This window comes from Mustelus asterias, chromosome 31 (assembly GCF_964213995.1).
Source record: "Mustelus asterias chromosome 31, sMusAst1.hap1.1, whole genome shotgun sequence".
Lineage (NCBI taxonomy): Eukaryota > Metazoa > Chordata > Chondrichthyes > Carcharhiniformes > Triakidae > Mustelus > Mustelus asterias.
The window spans coordinates 4344738-4365793 of NC_135831.1; the positions used below are offsets into that span (position 1 = coordinate 4344738).

The window sequence follows — 21056 nt, forward strand, 5'->3', positions numbered from 1 at the left end:
TATCACTTGCCTGGAAGGGCTGCCGCTGGAGTAACATCCAGAAAGCTCGGCAATCCAAGTCAATGCAGCCTGCTTCGATCAGTACCCCATCCACCACCTTAACCATTCACTGCCTCTACCCCTGCCTCTACCCCGCTGCACCATGTGTTTACCATATCAATGATACACATCAGCAAGTCAAGCAGAAACACCCAAACCCATGCTCGTCACTGCTTAGAAGGACAAGAGAATACAGTGAGAGTACCTGCACCATGGTGATTACAACAGCTCAAGAAGAAATACAGAAACTAAACTTTACTGAGCAGAGGTAGGCCATTTGGCCCATCATGTCCATGTCAACTAAGAAAGAACCGTCCAGCTTGCTGTGGGGCTTTTTGGTGTTATTACAACTTTGTTCCCTTTAAGCAGTCAGACCGAGGCGAGAAGTTTTTCACACACAGCTGTTTATTTGATCCACATAACAAGGACCCTGAAAGCTAGCTGGAGGGTCAGCCAGCCAGAGTACAGAATTCAGGATTACGCAAGCAGATATGCTTTCAGATTTGATTACAAGTAATTAACATGCACCAATCAAGGCATATTTGATTTGATTTATTATTGTCACATGTATTAACATACAGTGAAAAGTATTGTTTCTTGCGCACTATATAGACAAAGCATACCATTGTAGAGAAGGTAACGAGAGAGTGCAGAATGTAGTGTTACGGTCATAGCTAGGGTGTAGAGAAAGATCAACTTAATGCGAGGTAGGTCCATTCAAAAGTCTGACAGCAGCAGGGAAGAAGCTGTTCTTGAGTCGGTTGGTGCGTGACCTCAGACTTTTGAATCTTTTTCCCGAAGGAAGAAGGTGGAAGAGAGAATGTCCAGGGTGCGTGGGGTCCTTGATTATTCTGGCTGCTTTTCCTGAGGCAGCGGGAAGTGTAGACAGAGTCAATGGATGGGAGGCTGGTTTGCATGATGGATTGGGCTACATTCACGCCCTTTTGTAGTTCCTTAGAGGAATTATATATTCACTCACAACCATCATGCATAAGATACAAATGTTAAAACCAACCACTACCGTTAATTATAATATCCAATCAGTGTAAATGTTTGAACATATTAGCTGACCTAATTTATTATTGTTACAAGTTATCCTTAACATCACAGCTTGTGTCTGAGTTTGGATATATCAATCGCCTCTCCCATGTACAAATTCTTACAGCCTAAGGACCTTTGTTAGATAAACCAACCTATATTCTCCTTTGTGACTAGGCCTTGAGGCTTATCTGAGTAGACTTTAATGGTGGTCTCTCTCATTGCAGCTTATGTGGTTTTTAAACTTGTGTGATTATTAACACTTTCACAGCTTAATTCCAGCCATTGATCAGTGGGCTTGTAGGTTATGGTACTGTCAATGCCTCTTTATTTTTACTGCAGTGAGTACTTCTGCCTCTAACATCATTTTAGGCAGTGACTACCAGATCCCCACAACCACCTGGGTGGACAAACTTCTCCCCAATCTCACCAATTATTTTTAATCTCTGCTAAGAGAAATAGGTCCTTTCTATCCACTCTGTCCAGGCTCTTCACGTTAATACTGCTCAATTAAATCTCCCCTCAGCCTTCTCTGTCCCAAAGGAAACAAACCCAAAAAGACAAGGAGAGAGTAAGTGCCATCCAGCAATTTAATTTTGTCAGGGAAATTGTTTTAACTCCATATTTAATGTGTATATTATATGTCTGTATTTAGCTTACAACCCTTTTGGTGTCTATCCAATTTTTCCAAATGGCTTCTCCCTTCTTGACAGCACCTTGTAACTCTCCTCTGTACCCACTCTAATGTGCCCACCACCACCACCCTTCATGAGGGCAATTAGGGATGGACAATGAATGCTAACCAATCTGTAACTTAATTTTTACCAGCAGGAGTCAAAGCAATGTCCTGTAAAGCAGGACATGAATGTGAGCTATTTAGGGCACAGGTTGATCCATTATCAGCTTTACTGAAACATTTCAGGATAATTTAAACAGGCTTTCAGAATGAAGACACATTGATTTGGTTCGGCTCACGACAACCCATCTTACTTTGGTCATTATTCTGGCACGGGCTGAGCAGAGCTCCCTTTAAACTACTGCAGCTACAACATTACAATACATTTAAAGCAAATTATAAGCAGACATAAAGATTACCACAGTGTACGCGTTGATCCTGAGAGGGACAACTGACTCCTGTAACTACCAGACGAGGCAGTTTCGATCAGTAGTTTTTTTTAGCGCTGTTTCTGATGACAACCCTCCTGTGAAACAATGGAGTTAGTGCTGTCCTGTGACTGAGTTATTGTGAGTGGCATTGAGAGTGAATGTCTGAATATTTCATCTCACACTGTTCCAGTTGCCTAATATTTTTGTTCACATATTATATGTTTTCTTTAGCTCTGCTTTTATGGTTTCCTTTTGTATAGTTTTCCAGTCAGCAGGGATATCAGCCTTTTTGGCCTTGTAAGCCTCAGCAAACTCTTTATTAAAGGTACACAGGACATATTTCCAGTAGGCTGCTGTTTGGATGCTGGTGTCTGGTGGGATATCCCAGGAAGCATAATCATCATTTACACTGCGGTAGTCTTTGAAGAGATGATATTCATATTGTGTTGCTGCACAGCGGAATGAACCATCAGATGCCACTGAAGACGTGCACACTGTTGCTACAAGTTTTTCACTGGATTCATAGCGATATTGATGCAGACCCTTGGGCCGATGTGTTGCAGCAAAATGCTCCTTGTGTCCCGAGCCTCCTCGTTCACAAGGAACTCCACAGAATGGACACATCTTCCCACAGCCGAGAACTTGGCGGAAGATTTCTTCATCCGGCTTCACGGGCAGGCGAGGCAGAATTTCCTTGATGTCATAGTTTTCATGAAAGCCCAAAATGAGTTCCTGCTCCACGTCATCCAGGGCTGCAACAACAGCAGCTGCAAATTCACTGGCTGTGGTGGCATTTTGAAAGAGTACAATTTCTAAACTCCCCTTGTCAATCACAAAATCATCCCTCAAAATATTACAAAATTCTGTTAAAAATTCTGACACATTTTCCTTCTCAGTCGCTGTTGCTTGTTCGATGGCACCTTTTGCCTTTCGGATCAAAGCTTGGATTATTTTTGTAGCAATCCCTGTAATTTTATTTCCTTCTGTGTAATTCTTTATTATTCTTTTCCTGATCCACTCTTTTGCAAAGTCCTCATAGTTTGTAATGTACTGTATGTAATTTTCCACACGGTGCTCTTCCAGCAATTCCAGTAAAATCACAGCTTGGAGATAGGCTCTGCTGCTCAGTTCATGGTTTGTACAGCTGGCTTTTACATCCTCAACAATCTCCACACCAAGCTTTTTGTCAATGGCATTCCGCAGGGCTGGTTGGAGGCAGTTACTGCACAAAGCCTGAGCCCTTTTCTGACTTTGATCTTTCTCATGGTAAAGATCTTTAAAAGTGGAATAGTAGGCACTTTTCATTTCTTCCAGACGAGTCAGTGGATCATTCTCTCTAAAGAAATCTTCATGCATCTTTTGGAAAGTTGGCAAGACGTGTCCACATGTATGCAGCTTAATATCCACCTCAAAGTCAGCATTACTTTGAAAGTGACGTTTTGTAATGTTTAAATATTCATCAATTTTTTTCAGCAACAACTGACAGTAAGTTTGATCAAAATCAACTTTTGCTTTAACCTTGTCCTGTGCAAATACCTCACAACATCGTATTAAGCAATCTGCAAACACTTGCAATTCATTCCTACCTGAACTTCTGAAAAACCCCCAAATTCTGTGGCAAAAACTCTTTTCGATATGATTCTTGATAACTACAAAAGGACCGTTTCCTTTTGCAGACAATTTTCCAGCTGTATCTAATCTCTGACACACAGCACTCCCCCGATGTTGTAGACTTTGTCTCAGTTGATTTTCAAACTCCATTTCAATGTCATGTTTTTTGAATGACATTCCCTGCAGTGGTTTCACCGTGTCTCTCCACATCTTTTCAAATTTTTCCTCCAGAAAACTGTCATCGAGTTCAGTCTCTGACTGTTTACAGTTTTGTAAAAGTTCGCTGACCTGTTTCTGAATAGTTGCCTGATACTCAGTCTGTATGTTAATCAGTTTGTCCATGCCTTTACGTCTCTGAATTGCAATGTCACATCTCTGCCTGCTATAAATCCCAAGCTCATTTCGCAAACTCTCAGCACTCAAGGTGAAGTCAGTTTTGAATTTCTCCACAAGGTGGATGTTCTCTGCTTTGCTGTTGAAATATTGTTCCAGATGGTAGAGAACCATTCGTTTTTGAGTCTGGAGGATGGTATTTGATTCTTGAATCAGAGTCTGATACAGACCGTCAAGCTGATTCAGAGGATGATTGTCGATATTATTCTCAGCCTTTTCAACCCAGGAATGCATGGTTTTCCTAAACTGCCAGTCCCACTCTGAGTACTTCAGACTGAGCTGGCTGTAAGCATCTGCAACCAGACTGTTCCGGAAACTGAAAATGAAATTTTCATATTTGACCGCATTCCATAAACTCTTCATCCACTCTGTGAATTGGTGAATTGTAAATGGGTTTTTTCTTCCTTTGCGCTGTTTAAACAAATCAAACAGATATTTCTTCAGTTCGAATATGTTTTCACTGTAGCCAGTGTTTACTGGTGCCATGGGAGGAACACCGTGCCACAGGCCTGGAATGTACCAGTTGTTTTTTTCAGGATCGTATTCCATGACATCTGAAAATTCTGTGAACGTGTTTCCTTTCTTTTCCATCTTTGCTGCCGCCCTTGTCATTTCATTTAACTGATCCAGGAGGTGTTTCCTGTCTCTCATGTTCTGATCATGTGCCGAGACCTCTCCCACGTTTTGATGAACAAACTGACAGTTTGGTTTGTGTCCAACTTCTTTCATCCTCAGGAAGGCGTGCACCACAATTTGCAAGACATCCTTCATTTCGGAAGAGTTTTCCATGGCCATGTTGACTAATGTGACGTCACTCAATCCAACAACCAGAGTTGCGAGCTCATTGTCGTGCTCATGGCTGTCCTCCAGCTTCGTTAGCTCTGGAGCTTTTAACCCTTCTGTGTCAATAATCATCAGGTACTCACTGCCAGTCTCCTCTTTCAGCTCTCCTGTAATTTTAATCAACTGCATGAAGGCTCCTCTTGTACATCTCCCACTGCTCACTGCAAACTGCAAACCAAACATTGTGTTCAAGAGAGTAGACTTCCCCGTGCTCTGTACACCCAGTACAGTTAAAACAACCATCCTGGTATTTGGTCCTAGTTTCTCCGAAAGGTTTGTGAGCACAGCACTGACCCATTGTTCTGATATACTGGAAGCATCGCCATCTAAAAGTTCAAGTGGAAAGCCATCTATCATAAGATCAGCAGCAATGCTGGGAAGTGACGTATACTGGTGTTTATTTTTTGGCAGAATATTTTCCTGGACTAACGTTACCTCAGCTTCATAAATCTGTCCTATTTCTCGCATGAAATGTTCTAGCCCCAGAGAACTGTCCGATATTTGTTTGTCGAGTTCCGTGAGCTCTTCACTTGTACCAGGTGAAGCTTTATACTGTTGTTTATACTTCTCACGTAATTCAGAAAGCTCTTGCCGTGTGGTGGCGTCAAGAAGATATTTGATCCATTGCAGGAAGGAGTGTCTTTCATCATTGTTCATATTTACCATTTCAGTGACAAACTCAGAAAGGTTTTCAGTAATATCATATTCTAGCTGTTGCTTCCGCAGATTTGTTTGTTCAAGTCTGAGTTCACTGTTGTACATTTCAACAGGCTTATCTCCACGCCTTCTCTGACGACAAAGCTCCTTGCCGAGCTTGGACCATTTTTTCCAGAGCTCTCCTTGTAAAGGTAGTTTTTGGATTTTGTACTCTGCTACGCTTTGCACGTCTTTCAAGGCACCAGTGATTTCCTCGGCCACTTCTTTAGTGCGTTGGCACCTTGGCTCATCTTCATCGACAGATATTTCTAACTCACGAGCAACATCAGCCATTTTCTCAATGCTCATTAGGTCAGTCACATCTCCCAGAGCGTTCTTGATGCTCAACTGGATTTCTTCAACAAACTCTGATGCATTCATGCTTTTATTTTTGATGATGATATGATTCCGTTCCAGTTTCATTAATGGAGCGAGTTTCTGGAGGAAGCTGCTTGTCTCGTCCTGCTGGGCAGGTTGTGGATTGAGGATTAGGAAGAATCGCGTTTGCAATTCTGCAATGGATTCCAGGAATGCAAACTCATCAGTACCTATCTGATCAACAAATATAAAGACTGCTGAAGACACCTTGGCCAAGAAGTGAACTTGAGAGTGTAGACCATTTGCATCCCCACGGAGATTGGCAATGAGAAGCGGTTCTGTGAAGATATCAATATTTCTCTTACCACAAGGGAGATACCAGCAGAACTCAACTAGACCATCTGAAATTTTACGAGGAATGTCACCACATTCCATGCCGTGATTGATAAAGAAGTTGTGATGATGGTGTGGGTTACTTAACACTGCATTAAGAACCTTTGATTTGGATGTTGTGCACCTACCCAGACGAATAAATGAAATCACATGCATCGGAGTGGTTGCCATAGTTGCCTCTTTGAATCCTTTACTTGCTTCCAGTGACTGAGGTCTCCACTTTTTCACAATGAATCGCATGGCCCACAGCAGTAGGGTGGTGCTGTCCTTACTGTAGTCTGGCAATAATAGAGGCAAAGCAAACTGACACATGGACATCTTCATCAGCATCTCTTGCTGCAGGGAACTATCAGCGCAAAGGAATACTGCGGTAATGACATCCAGGGGATTGCACGATTCACCAGCATCTTTCAGCGGGATATCAAAAAGGTTGGAAAGGTTTGCTTTATCAACAGTTGCTGTTTTGTCTTGAGGAATATCTGCTGAGCATCTGATATTTCTGGCTGTCAGGTTGAGAATCATAAGTTTCTTTAGAAAATACCACGGTACTTCTCCCAAGCTTTGAGGCTTTGCACATTCCATGGATTCTGGGCCAATTTCAAGGATTTTGCTTAAAGAAAGTTTCACTTGGAAATATTTCTGCAGCTTCAGCTTGGAAAGCACTTCTTGAAAATTATTTTCCTTGACTGTAAAATGAGAAATAAGAATGTGAACAGTAAACACACTGCACTTCTGATGTAATTGTCTCTCCCTGTTTGAAATACCATAGTTTTTCAAAGATTCATCATTTACATTGAGTTGCACCAAGTTTATAAGCGGAGATTCGCCTGATAATTAAATGCTTGTCTATTCTGGTGAGTGTACGTTTCGAGCTTTTCTCTTCCCACATCGATTATTTCAAACCCAGAAACCTCTGACGCAGACAGAGGAGGGGGCTGAAGGGTGGATCAGTAAATTTGCTGATGACACCAAGATTGGTGGAGTAGTGGATGAGGTGGAGGGCTGTTGTAGGCTGCAAAGAGACATAGATAGGATGCAAAGCTGGGCTGAAAAATGGCAAATGGAGTTTAACCCTGATAAATGTGAGGTGATTCATTTTGGTAGGACTAATTTAAATGTGGATTACAGGGTCAAAGGTAGGGTTCTGAAGACTGTGGAGGAACAGAGAGATCTTGGGGTCCATATCCACAGATCTCTAAAGGTTGCCACTCAAGTGGATAGAGCTGTGAAGAAGGCCTATAGTGTGTTAGCTTTTATTAACAGGGGGTTGGAGTTTAAGAGCCGTGGGGATATGCTGCAACTGTACAGGACCTTGGTGAGACCACATTTGGAATATTGTGTGCAGTTCTGGTCACCTCACTATAAGAAGGATGTGGAAGCGCTGGAAAGAGTGCAGAGGAGATTTACCAGGATGCTGCCTGGTTTGGAGGGTAGATCTTATGAGGAAAGGTTGAGGGAGCTAGGGCTGTTCTCTCTGGAGCGGAGGAGGCTGAGGGGAGACTTAATAGAGGTTTATAAAATGATGAAGGGGACAGATAGAGTGAACGTTCAAAGACTATTTACTTGGGTGGATAGAGCTATTACAAGGGGGCATAACTATAGGGTTCGTGGTGGGAGATATAGGAAGGATGTCCGAGGTAGGTTCTTTACGCAGAGAGTGGTTGGAGTGTGGAATGGACTGCCTGCAGTGATAGTGGAGTCAGACACTTTAGGAACATTTAAGCGGTTATTGGATAGGCACATGGAGCACACCAGGATGATAGGGAGTGGGATAGCTTGATCTTGGTTTCAGATAAAGCTCGCCACAACATCGTGGGCCGAAGGGTCTGTTCTGTTCTATCTATGTAACTGCATCAATAGTAGTTCCACTGCTCAGAATCCCTACAGTGCAGGAGGGATCATTCAGCCCATCAAGCCTACACTAACTCTCTGAGAGAGCATCTTACCCAGGCCTTCTCCCCTGCCCCATCCCTGTAACCTGACAAACTTATTTTGTAAATTTGTGTTTGTGTCTTTATATGCCCTGTTTGTGAACAGAACTCCCACTCACCTGATGAAGGAGCAGTGCTCCGAAAGCTAGTGGCTCGTGCTACCAAATAAAACTGTTGGACTTTAACCTGGTGTTGTGAAACTTCTTACTGTATTTACCCCAGTCCAACGCCGGCATCTCTACAACCTGAAAAATTTACCAGGGATAATCCATCCAACTTACACAGTGAGGCCACAGTGTTCCTCATGTATGATTACCTCCCTCTGCCTAAATGCTACCACCTTCTTCCATTCTGTTATGGGTCACAACAATTAGATTGTCCAGGGCAAGGCCATTCAGCCCCTCGAGCCTGGTTAACCATTCAGTGAGATCATGGCTGTTCTGTGACTGAACTCCATATTCCCGTCTTTGCCCCATTTCTTACTTAGCTACCTGTTAGCCCATCAGCTTTAAACTCACCCAGCTGTTTATTTTTCCTACGCCGTAAAAATTGCATCGTTTCCTTACGACTAAAAATCTCTTGACACGTACCAACGAATTACATATAGTCTGGGATGTTACCATTGCATTGCGCCCGTTTTCAGGCGGGACGTGGTCATGAAGTGGGACGTAAAGCGATTGGCACCAGTTTTCGCGACTGGCGCCATGTTATGAGCGCCGGATTTATGGCACGGTCAGCCTCTCACTGGAACTGGACGAGAGGCAGGTTAATGTATTGAAATTTATTTAAAGTAGTATTTACGTGGCATTAGCGAGCTCGGCAATCAATTGTCCAGGGTCCCCCCCCCCGCTCCGACCCCCGCTTTATGGCCATGCCGGGAAAGGTTCTCGCCGGTGAGGAATAGACGTGCCCCCCATGAATGGGGAGCAGTCGAATTGGCTTCACCGGTGGAACCGGAGGCCATTGAGACACCCTGGGGTGGCCGAGGGCAAAGGGGTTGACCTTGGGGAGTGCCACCCTGGGACTTGGGTAATGCTGACCGGGCACCTGGGCAATGCCCACTGGGCAGGGTCAGGGAGCGGGACTAATGAGGGAGGAGCTACATTCAGATGGTGTTCGTAAAGCAGAAGTGGAAATGAATAGGGTTGGGAAGCATTTTCTGATCAGGGCCAGTGTGATCTCCTGGACTCGTTTCGGTCGCCTCAGGGGGTCGGAGAGGAACTTCCCAGATTTTTTTTCCCCATATTGGCCCTGGGGTTTTCACTCTGGGTTTTCGCCTCTCCCTAGAGATCACATGGTCTGGAATGGGGGGGTGGGGGTGAGTTAATAGGTTGTGATGAACAAAGCATCGTAGCTGTGAGGGACAGCTCGGTGGATAGGATATTAGGATGTAGATAGGCTGGAAAATTGGGCGGGGATCCTGGATTCAGGATTCAATCCTGGACCGGGGAGCGGCGCGGGCTTGGAGGGCCGAAGGGCCTGTTCCTGTGCTGTATTGTTCTTTGTTCTTGTTCTTTGTAATGAGGGAGGGGCCAGTGGGCAGGACTAATGGAGGAGTGGCCAGCGGGGGCGGAGCTAATGAAGGAGTGGCCAGTGGGGGCGGAGCTAATGGGCAATCGGTGGGGGGAGGGAGAGGGAGCCCACTGCCACTCTGCAGTGATCAGTGGGGGGAGGGAGGGATACGGGGGCCCACTGCCACTCTGCAGGAATCAGTGGGGGGAGGGAGGGGTACGGGGGTCCACTGCCACTCTGCAGTGATCAGTGGGGGAAGGGAGGGATACGGGGGCCCACTGCCACTCTGCAGGAATCAGTGGGGGGAGGGAGAGAGAAGGGGGCCCACTGCCATTCTGCAGCAATCGGTTGGGGGAGGGAGGGATATGGGGCCACTGCCACTCTGCAGGAATCAGTGGGGGGAGGGAGGGATACGGGGGCCCACTACCATTCTGCAGCGTTCGGTGGGGGGAGGGAGAGAGAAGGGGGCCCACTGCCACTCTGCAGTGATCAGTGGGGGGGAGGGAGGGATACGGGGGTCACTGCCACTCTGCAGGAATCAGTGGGGGGAGGGAGGGATACGGGGGCCCACTGCCATTCTGCAGCGTTCGGTTGGGGGAGGGAGGGATACGGGGGCCCACTGCCATTCTGCAGCAATCGGTTGGGGGAGGGAGGGATACGGGGGTCCACTGCCACTCTGCAGTGATCAGTGGGGGGGGGGGGAGGAAGAGAGAAGGGGGCCCACTGCCACTCTGCAGCGATTGGTGAGGGAAGGGTAGCAGGGCCGTGATCGGTGTGGGAGGAGGGATCCGCGATTGGTCTGGGTGGTGGGGGGCTGGCGGGGGCTGTATCTCGGGCCGTGGGCCCCCGCGATTGTGGGGGGGCCAGGAGCTGCTTCAGGCTGCCTGCATCAGAAGGGCCCTGACAGCTCTCTCTTTGTATGGCAGTCCCCTGCGACTACTAATGCGCATGTCCAGCATCAGAGGCCTGCACATGCGCACTACCTCCCTCTGCAGGCTTTCCGAGTGTGTTAAGCCCCGCCCACAGGCTCGCTCAGAATTTTGCAGGCAGAGTGCATATGGCGGTGGCGGGGGGGGTTTGGCTAAAAACACGCCCAAAAGACGGATCTGAAACTCTCCCACTTTCAAGTCCGCCCAGCACTTAGACAAAAAAATGATAAAATACCACCCATAATGTACAAGCACGGAAACAGGTCACTGGCCCAATCGGTCCATGCTGGTGTTTATGCTCCACTAAAGCTCCCTCCTGCCTTTCCTTATCCCAATCTATCATCGTTCTCTATTCCCTCTACGCTGTATGATTCTTAGCTTTCCCTTGAATGTGTCTATACTATTCACTTTAACCACTCTCGCCGAGAGTGAATTTCACATTTTCGGCACACTCTTGGGTAAAGAAATTTCTTCAGTGTTGCCAGTTGATTTTCTGGATGACTATCATTTATTGATTTTGATGGCTTATGATTATGTTCTTCTTCATAAGGGGAAACATCCTGTGCTGTACTGCTCTTTATGTACCTATCCTGTACAAAACCTTTCGCACTTTTAAACAGCTCTGACCCAGCCTGCTCATCCTTTCCTGCATAGCTGGTACCATCCCTTCATTTTTAAATATAATATGGCAACTAGAATTGTACATAATAATCCCCCTTCTCTCTCCTTCCCCCCCCCCCCCCCCCACCGATCACTGCAGAGTGGCAGCAGGGCCCCCTCTCCCTCCCTCCCCCCACTGACCCCCTGCAGAGTGGCAGGATTTTTATGGCTTCGCTCCTCCCGAGGCGGGCGGGAGGGTAAAATTCCGGCTGTGGTCTGACAAAGATTTGATACGAGTTTTAGCTTGGAAGTTAGATGAGCCGCTTTCTGAACTCTTGGAGAGATCCTCTTTATCTGACCAACTTTTAATAACACCAGTGAAAAATTCCTCTGAATGTTCTGTCTTCCTTAAAATCCTGTAAATGTATATTGAATGGTTTATGTTAAGTCACGTTGGTTCACTTCTTAGTGCAAGTGGGTTGAGCCAGGATGCGTAAGTCTGAGCTTATTCAGCAGGTACCTCAGCATAGAACTGAGGAAATGTTGAGACCAGGCGCCATGGCCACGCTGCGGGCGGGGGAGGTCTTGAAGGCCATTGAAGCCCCCAGGTGGTAGGGGCATGGACAAGCAGTGGCCATTGGGCAGTACATGCCTGGCAGTGCCTACCTGGCACCCTGGCAATGCCCAGTTGGACACCATAAGTGTGCCAGGCCAGTGCCAAGGGGGTGGGGCCTGAGTGGGATTGGGCTATGACAGAGTCCTGGAAGATTACAGTGCCGAGTAGACGCGCCTAAAAGACCGCCGTGGAACAGTCCCATTTTCACACTGTTATGACACTTAGAGCCTGTTGTGTTTTTGACTAAATTTTTAAAATGCCCCAAATTTATCAACTCTGGATCAAGACCATGGTCTGTTATCCTAATTGCTAACTCACTGTTCCTACTTTCTTAAAAAGACCGAGTGGTTTAAATTGTAATTCTGTAATTGAGATATGAAATTCCTTTTCCGTTGTCAAAACAGTGTTAGCCCATTTACAATAAATCAGCCTCAACTTCTGTTGCAATGTCGAGCAAAGAAATTTCACAGGAACATGGTAACCTGTTGGTTTGTAACATCACACAAGGTGAATTCAATCCAGAGTTTTTGCAAACGTGTCTATTATGTCCATTAGAATTGTGAACCAGTGGGTTCAGGAAAGAGGGTTGATTCATAAACAACCCCACTATTGTATAGATTGCAGTCGAACCTTTGCAGAGACCTATATCAGTCAACGGAATAAGTTGTCGTTAGTTGCCTTGGTGATTACTTATGCGATGTACCTGTTATTCCGATTGTTTGTTTGTTTCTTTGTTCCTGATTGAGCAAAGGCTTCTCGGCAGCGGGGTTCCCGTTTACATTAGTGTGCCGAGATTCACCTGAAGGAGGAGTACAAACAGGTCTTACAAACTGTACAATGCATTGAAACAGCACTATTTCCCCAGGAGGTAAAGAATATCAGATCAGGAGAAGACCATTTACCCTTCTCACCTGTTCTACCACTCAGTGAGATCAAGGCTGATGCAACATAACCCCATATACCCAGAAGAGTAAAAACTGGGAAATAAGGATATTGGTCCCGAACTGGTCTTGTGTACCTTAAAATGGAACAGCAGTAAAACTGGGAGAGAAAGATGATGGTCCAAACTCATCTGGTCTACCTTAAAATGGAACAGCAGTAAAACTGGAAGAGAAGGATACTGGTCCGAACTCATCTGGTGTACCTTAAAATGGAACAGCAGTAAAACTGGGAGAGAAGGATACCCCATATCCCTTAACGTTATCTTTCCAAACACCTTCTGTAAATCAAAAGCTGTTTAACAATGTCAGTACTTATCAGCTGGAAGATTAAGGACACAGTAGAAAATGGTTGCAGGCAGATATTTAATTTAATCAAATATTTGGCCACAAAAAGACTGAAAGGATCAGGAATTGTATCTCATCCTGACTACTAAAGGTAGAATTTCACCTTTTGGTTAAAACGTCAAGCATTGGGCGGGATTTTACAGCCACACTCGCCCCAAAACCGGAAAATCCCACCGGAGGTCAATTCCCATGGTCCGTCCCTCACCCGCTCCGATTCGTGTGGCAGGCAGAACAGGAAAATGCACCACTTAGAGTCAGAGTCGGAGTGCATAATCTCGTCGAAGGAAACGGGGTCTCCGTGGCTCGCTGGACAGCTGGAGAGAGTCTTTCATCACCTCTAATCATGAAGGTCTGGTGCATCTTGTTCCATTCAGGCACTTGACTGGCTGACCTTCCTCTGGGATCAAGGACCCCAGGGCCGGAAGTCAGCCAAGAGCTGCTGACCAATCAGAGGCCGGAAGCTGGAACAGCAGGACCACCGAGAGGTGGTGGCTGCTGCCGGTACAACACCCGCCCTGGGCTCAGTATCGCCCGATGCATCCTGAGCCACAGGTGAGTGATGGCAGGAGGTGTGTCGTGGGGAGAGGAGAGGATAGGGGTCAGCAGCAAGGGCAGGGTGGTGGTTCTCAGCAGTTTCTTCTCCCCTTCCTGATACCAGAGTCCTCACTCAGGAACTGAGTGCCTTTGGATGTGGGACACATTGTTCTGGGAACCCACAAGAGACACCGTATGGATTTGCTTATTGTGCTCCCCACATGACTGGCCCTTGGCCTGCATTTGCTGAAATATCAAGGATCTAATCAGTGTAGAAGTGGGAAGTGGTCAGGGTCTCCCTCTGCCTGATTAAATGCTCCCCACCACCAAATGTGCCATTAGCAAGGATACAAGTTTCCCCTGTAATCTTGCAATCTAATTGTTAATTTAGTAAATGCAAACACTTACCTTTTGTTGCAGGATTAAAGTCAGACAATAAATCATCGAATCCTGGGAATTCACCCTGTAAGCTTTGCAGAACCTCTAGAAAGTTCTCACAACTTGCCTCTCCCTTCTGAACCACAATGTTTATCAGTTTTCTGATTTTTTCCATGGAGTCTGCGATTCCATCTATCTGATTATACTCATCCAGTGTTATGATGAGCGCCGCATCCAACTCATCGAGGATAATGTTTGGTTGCTCTTTAAGAATGTTCATGAGCTTTCTCCGTATTTTCCGTAGAATCTCTGACGGACTGTGTTCTCCAGCCATTCTCCAGCCAATTAACAACACCTACAAGGAAATGCAAAGTCAATGGCTGAATAACCATTCTGTGTTGCATTTTGGTCTGCTATGATATTGTATAATCTGGTTCCTAGCCACAAACTCAATCATGCCCCCACGTTGCCAGTGAAAATTAAAAACTAAATTTAAAAAATATATTTAAGTGATGTGGGCATCTCTGGCAAAAGCCAGCATTTATTGCTCCTCCCTTGAAAAGGTGGTGGCAGTCCATGATCTGCCCATGCTCATACTTGATTGTAGCTTTGGCGTGAGCAGGGCCTGCACTGCTGGCTGCCTCAGCAGTCAGCAGAGAGCTGAGCAGCATTCGCAAAGAAAGCTCATGGTAGGAGCAGCCTGCTCTGCTCTTCTTAACAGCAGTCTGTCCCGCTTAAAGAAAATCTGCATGGAGTGACACTAAGCTGCTCCTGATAAATAAAGTGAACTCTATCAGCAGCAGCTTACATGATAAATGTCAGTTACAGGTGTAAAGCGTCTCAAATCCGGCTATTCAGAAACCAGCGACACCTGAAACATTTTTAAACCTGCTATCGCCTGGATCACTTTCCCTGCTCACTGATATCTTTGGTCTAATTGAATGGCTGGGAAATTCCTTGAAGCTGCACCCACCATGCTTCATTGAAGTGCAGCAAGAACTCATTTACCTGCAAAAAAAACAGATCTTCTGTCACACTACCTGCAGAGCAACACTGATGGGTCTAAAGAAGCTGCACAGAATAGTGTGGCTTACCTTGCAGCATTCTCTCCATTTATTTCAAAAACTGCTCTTTGCCATCCTTAATTGAAAAACACACCCTCAACACACGAGGGCGATTAGGGTTGGGCAATAAAATGCTGGCCTATCCAGCGACGCCCAGATCCCTGGAATGAATTAAAATATCACTACATTCCCAACCCAATCCAGCCCGAACCGCCTCACCTGAAAAGAGGGAAGATCCGAAATCCAGTACAGACTCGGTTCCAACGTTGCTGGTTTTGAGACACTCTACCTGTAGAACACTGCAGTTCTAAACCAGTGAAAATAGAACACCAACGTAGAGAGAGAGAGAGCCCCTGTTTCACTGTTGTAGGCCTGGAGGCCTTAATGGTAGAAATAAATAGGAGGAGAGACGCTTTGCTTCCACAGAGGGTCAAGAGGTTTGTATATCCACAACGTTGTTTGAAGAGCACCAGAAGTACAAGACACCACACCAAACGAATACCACAAACACCTTGATGAATCGTCTCAGACTGAATTTTAAACTGTAGTCTCTCAGCCTCTAAGTCTCTAAGCACAGTGGTTAGCACTGCTGCTTCACAGCTCCAGGGACCTGGGTTCGATTCCCGGCTTGGGTCACTGTCTGTGTGGAGTTTGCACATTCTCCTCGTGTCTGCGTGGGTTTCCTCCGGGAGCTCCAGTTTCCTCCCACAATCCAAAGATGTGTGGGTTAGGTTGATTGGCTATGCTAAAATTGCCCCTTAGTGTACTGGGGTGCATAGATTAGAGGGATTAGTGGGTAAAATGTGTGGGGGTAGGGCCTGGGTGGGATTGTGGTCGGTGCAGACTCGATGGGCCGAATGGCCTCTTTCTGTACTGTAGGGTTTCTATGATTTCTATGAGATGGGAATGGGAGTAGGTGGCCAGGAGTTTGCTACTGGAGTTTGGCTGTGAGGACGTGACAGCAATGCCAGAGGAAGTTAAATGGCTTCACAGAAGAAGTTAAATGGCTTTGGAGTACAGCACAGAGTTGGGATCAGCACGTGATGAGACATTGGACATAAGGCAGGGCTGCAGCCATGCTAGGGGGAAAGTTGAGTGACAATTCCAACATGGAACTGCTCAACCACACCCTGTAGCCCAAAGCACTCACCTACTGCACCCATCTTCAATTTTCTTTCCCCTAATCCCATGTCCCCAACATTTCATTCATTCATGGGATTTGGGTGTTCCAGGCTAGGCCAGTGTTATTGCCCATTCTTAATTGCCCCTTGAGAAGGTAGTGATGGTGAACTGCCATCTTAAACCGTGCAGACCATGTGGTGTAGGTACCCCTACAGTGCTGGTAGCAAAGGAGTTCCAGGATTTTGATCGCACCACTGTGAAGGAATACTGCATTCCCTCACTCCAACACTCAATCACTGGGTCCCATTTCCCCACTCTATCTCTCCCTCATCACTCCCCAGTCCTGAATCCTATTCTGCAGTCTTGAATTCCCTTCGCCATCTCCTGACCCTGGGCCTCCATCCTCCCTTTCTCCACCCAGCCCCATCTCCCAGAGTCAGCATTTTGGAAAACTCATTAACCTGGAAACATGGCAAGAATGGAATTATAAACGTTACTCCAATGATCTTGGAGAAAACAAACTGCTTCACATGAACTTTAGATCAATTGGGATTTGAATTTTCTTATCCCTGTACCTGGTCTCTGATTAAACACAACCAGGTTACAGAGGGATTACACAGAGTGCACGGCACAGAAACAGGCTATTCGATGTAACCAGTCCAAAGTGACATTCATGCTTCACTCGAACCATCTCCAGTCTTTCCACATCTAATTGTTGTGATGGGAGACTTTAATTTCCGTTGTTGTGATGGGAGACTTTAATTTCCCAAACATAGATTGGAATATCCCTAGGGTAAGGGGATTGGAGGGGGAAGAGTTTGTTAGGTGTGTTCAGGAGAGTTTCCTGACACAGCATGTGGACAAGCCTACAAGAGGAGAGGCTGTACTTGATCTGATACTGACCAATGAACCTGAACAGGTGTCAGATCTCTCAGTGGGAGAGCATCTTGGGGATAGCGATCATAACTCTATCTCCTTTATGCTTGCATTGGAAAAAGAGAGGATCAGGCAAGTTAGGAAAGTGTTTATATGGAGTAAGGGGAAATATGAAGACATGAGACAGCAAATTAGAGGAGTAAATTGGAAGGAGGTATTCTCGGGGAAATGTACTGAAGAGAGGTGGCAGTTTTTCAAGGAATGTCTGTCTAGAGTTCTACAGGACAACATTCCGAGCAGACAGGGAGGTGTTGGTCGGTTAAAGGAACCGTGGTGCACGAAAGCTGTGCGGGACCTAGTCGAGAAGAAAAGGAAAGCGTACAAAAGGCTCAGAGAGCTTGGCGAAGATAGGGATTTAGAAGAGTATACGGCTTGTAGGAAGGGACTAAAGAAGGAAATTAGGAGAGCCAGAAGGGGTCACGAGAAGGCCCTGGCAGGTAGGATTAAGGAGAACCCTAAGGCGTTCTATAAATATGTGAAGAGTAAAAGGATGAGACGTGACGGAATAGTGCCTATAAAATGTGAAGGCGGGAAAGTCTGTACGGAACCAGTAGAAATGGCAGAGGTGCTCAATGAGTATTTTGCTTCGGTTTTCACAGAGAAGGACCTGGTGGATGTACTGCGGGCGTGCGGTGGACTGAAAGGATTGAGTATGTGGACTTTAAGAAAGAGGTTGTGCTGGAATCTTTGAATGGCATCAAGATAGATAAGTCGCCGGGTCCAGATGGGATGTACCCCAGGTTTCTGTGGGAGGCGAGGGAGGAGATTGCAGAGCCTCTGGCGATGATCTTTGCGTCATCGATGGAGACGGGAGAGGTGCCGGAGGATTGCGGACGTGGTTCCTATTTTCAAGAAGGGGAATAGGGATAGCCCAAGAAATTACCGGCCAGTGAGTCTAACCTCAGTGGTTGGTAAACTGATGGAGAAGATCCTGAGGGACAGGATATATGAGCATTTAGAGAGGTTTAGTATGCTCAAGAATACTCAGCATGGCTTTGTCAAGGGCAGATCGTGCCTTACGAGCCTGGTGGAGTTCTTTGAAAATGTGACTAAACACATTGACGAAGGGAAGGCGGTAGATGTGGTTTATATGGATTTTAGCAAGGCGTTCGATAAGGTCCCCCATGCAAGGCTTCTAGAAAAAGTGAGAGGGCATGGGATCCAAGGGGCTGCTGCCCGGTGGATCCAGAACTGGCTTGCCCAAAGGAGGCAGAGAGTGGGTATAGATGGGTCTTTTTCTAAATGGAGGTCGGTCACCAGTGGTGTGCCCCAGGGATCTGTTCAGGGACCTTTGCTGTTTGTCCTTTTCATAAATGACCTGGATGAGGAAGCGGAGGGATGGTTTGGTAAGTTTGCCGACGACACGAAGGTTGGTGGGGTTGTGGATAGTCTGGAGGGATGTCAGAAGTTACAGAGGGACATAGATAGGATGCAAGACTGGGCGGAGAAGTGGCAGATGGACTTCAACCCAGATAAATGCGTCGTGGTCCATTTTGTTAGGACAAATGGGATGAAGGAGTACAATATAAAGGGAAAGACTCTTAGTACTGTAGAGGATCAGAAGGACCTTGGGGTCCGGATCCATAGGACTCTGAAATCGGCCCCGCAGGTGGAGGAGGTGGTTAAGAAGGCGTATGGTGTGCTGGCCTTCATCAATCGAGGGATTGAGTTTAGGAGTCCGGGGATAATGATGCAGCTATATAAGACCCTCGTCAGACCCCACTTGGAGTACTGTGCTCAGTTCTGGTCGCCTCACTATAGGAAGGATGTGGAAAAGATTGAAAGGGTGCAGAGGAGATTTACAAGGATGTTGCCTGGATTGAGTGGCATGCCTTATGAGGATAGGCTGAGGGAGCTCGGTCTTTTCTCCTTGGAGAGACGAAGGATGAGAGGAGACCTAATAGAGGTGTATAAGATGTTGAGAGGCATAGATTGGGTGGACTGTCAGGCTTTTTCCCAGGGTGGAAATGGCTGCTACGAGAGGACACAGGTTTAAGGTGCTGGGGGGTAGGTACAGGGGAGATGTTAGGGGTAAGTTTTTCACACAGAGGGTGGTGGGTGAGTGGAATCGGCTGCCGTCAGTGGTGGTGGAGGCAAACTCAATAGGGTCTTTTAAGAGACTCCTGGATGAGTACATGGAGCTTAATAGGATGGAGGGTTATAGGTAGGTCTAGAAGGTAGGGATGTGCTCGGCACAACTTGTGGGCCGAAGGGCCTGTTTGTGCTGTAGTTTTTCTATGTTTCTATGTATCAGTGTAACCCTCTATTCCTCCCTCTAATTATCACTCCACGCGTTAACCTTAACCAGGAACCAATTTACAGTAAGTACTGAACAAGTATTGCAGCACAGGTAATTTAATTTTTTTATTAATTTATTTATTAGTCTCACAAGTAGGCTTACATTAACACTGCAATGAAGTTACTGTGAAAATCCCCTAGTCGTCACACTCCGGTGCCTGTTCAGGTAACACTGAGGGAGAATTTATATTAACTTATATTAACACTGCAATGAAGTTACTGTGAAAATCCCCCAGTCACCACACTCCGGTGCCTGTTCAGGCAACACTGAGGGAGAATTTATATTAACTTATATTAACACTGCAATGAAGTTACTGTGAAAATCCCCTAGTCGCCACACTGCGGCGCCTGTTCGGGTAACACTGAGGGAGAATTTAGCATGGCCGATGCACCCCAACCAGCATGTCTTTCAAACTGTGGGAGGCACAGTAAGTAGTCTCACAACACCAGGTTAAAGTCCAACAGGTTTATTTGGTAGCACGAGCTTTTGGAGTGTTGCCCCTTCATCAGGTGACTGACTGACCTCACCTGGTGAAGGGGCAATGCTCCGAAAGCTCATGCCACCAAATAAACCTGTTGGACTTTAACCTGGTGGTGTGAGACTATTTACTGTGCCCACTCCAGTCCAACGCCGGCAACTCCACATCAGGACTGTGGGAGAAAACCGGAGCACCCGGAGGAATCCCACGCAGACACGGGGGGAACGTGCAGACTCCGCGCTGTGAGGCAGCAGCACTAACCCCTGTACTCCACAGGTATTTTAATCACACTGACAATTCACTGAACAAACCTAAAAGTAGATTTCCACCTCACTGAGGTCACCAAGATGAAATTTAGTGATCTCCACTAGAATTCACTGCATAGAAATAATCGGTCACTCACCTAAATCATGAACTGTTTCCTCCTTTGTCAGGCATCAGAATGTTACTCTGGGCGTCAGCTCCTGTTCTCGGCTGAAATGACTAGTATTTGCGTAAGATCTAATATAGTTGACCCAGGGACCTTGCATTTCAGCTTCAACACATGTTTTCCAGTAAATATTTCAGTTTCTGTTTCAATTACAGTTGATCAGGATGCTGCTCTCTAGCTCCACCCCTTTGGAAAAAGTTACTGTATAAAAACAGTATGCATGATCTTAGCGGCTTGCCGTGTGGTTGCTCTGTGTGACAAGCCAGGAAGATAGCGGGCGAGCATAAAAAACAGCGCAAATCGGTTTTGTATCCCCCAGCCCTGTTTTTCCAGCAAGAACAGCTTCACGAACAGAAAGGACGCGAAGCTTATTAACATAAAATCAATCTAACTTAAAAGAACTTAACTGCTCCTGCATAGCTTCATCCAGCCTCCCCGGTGTGACATCATGCCATGCCAGTGGGGAGGGGGGGGGGGAAAATCGGGGGGCATGGCAGTGCCCA

The 21056-nt window shown here is 46.2% G+C and overlaps 1 protein-coding gene across 1 annotated transcript; it reads right to left on the reverse strand.

The window, feature by feature from the left end:
- Nucleotides 1-421: 421 nt before the first annotated feature.
- On the reverse strand, nucleotides 422-20660 carry LOC144481690 (interferon-induced very large GTPase 1-like). The gene is made up of 4 exons (XM_078200825.1): nucleotides 20527-20660; nucleotides 14255-14579; nucleotides 12730-12825; nucleotides 422-7124 (listed from the first exon to the last, which is right to left on the reverse strand). The coding sequence occupies exons 2-4, from the start codon at nucleotides 14556-14558 to the stop codon at nucleotides 2392-2394; spliced, it is 5133 nt and encodes a 1710-aa protein (XP_078056951.1). The 5' UTR covers nucleotides 14559-14579; nucleotides 20527-20660; the 3' UTR covers nucleotides 422-2391.
- Between the last annotated feature and the right edge of the window lie 396 nt (nucleotides 20661-21056).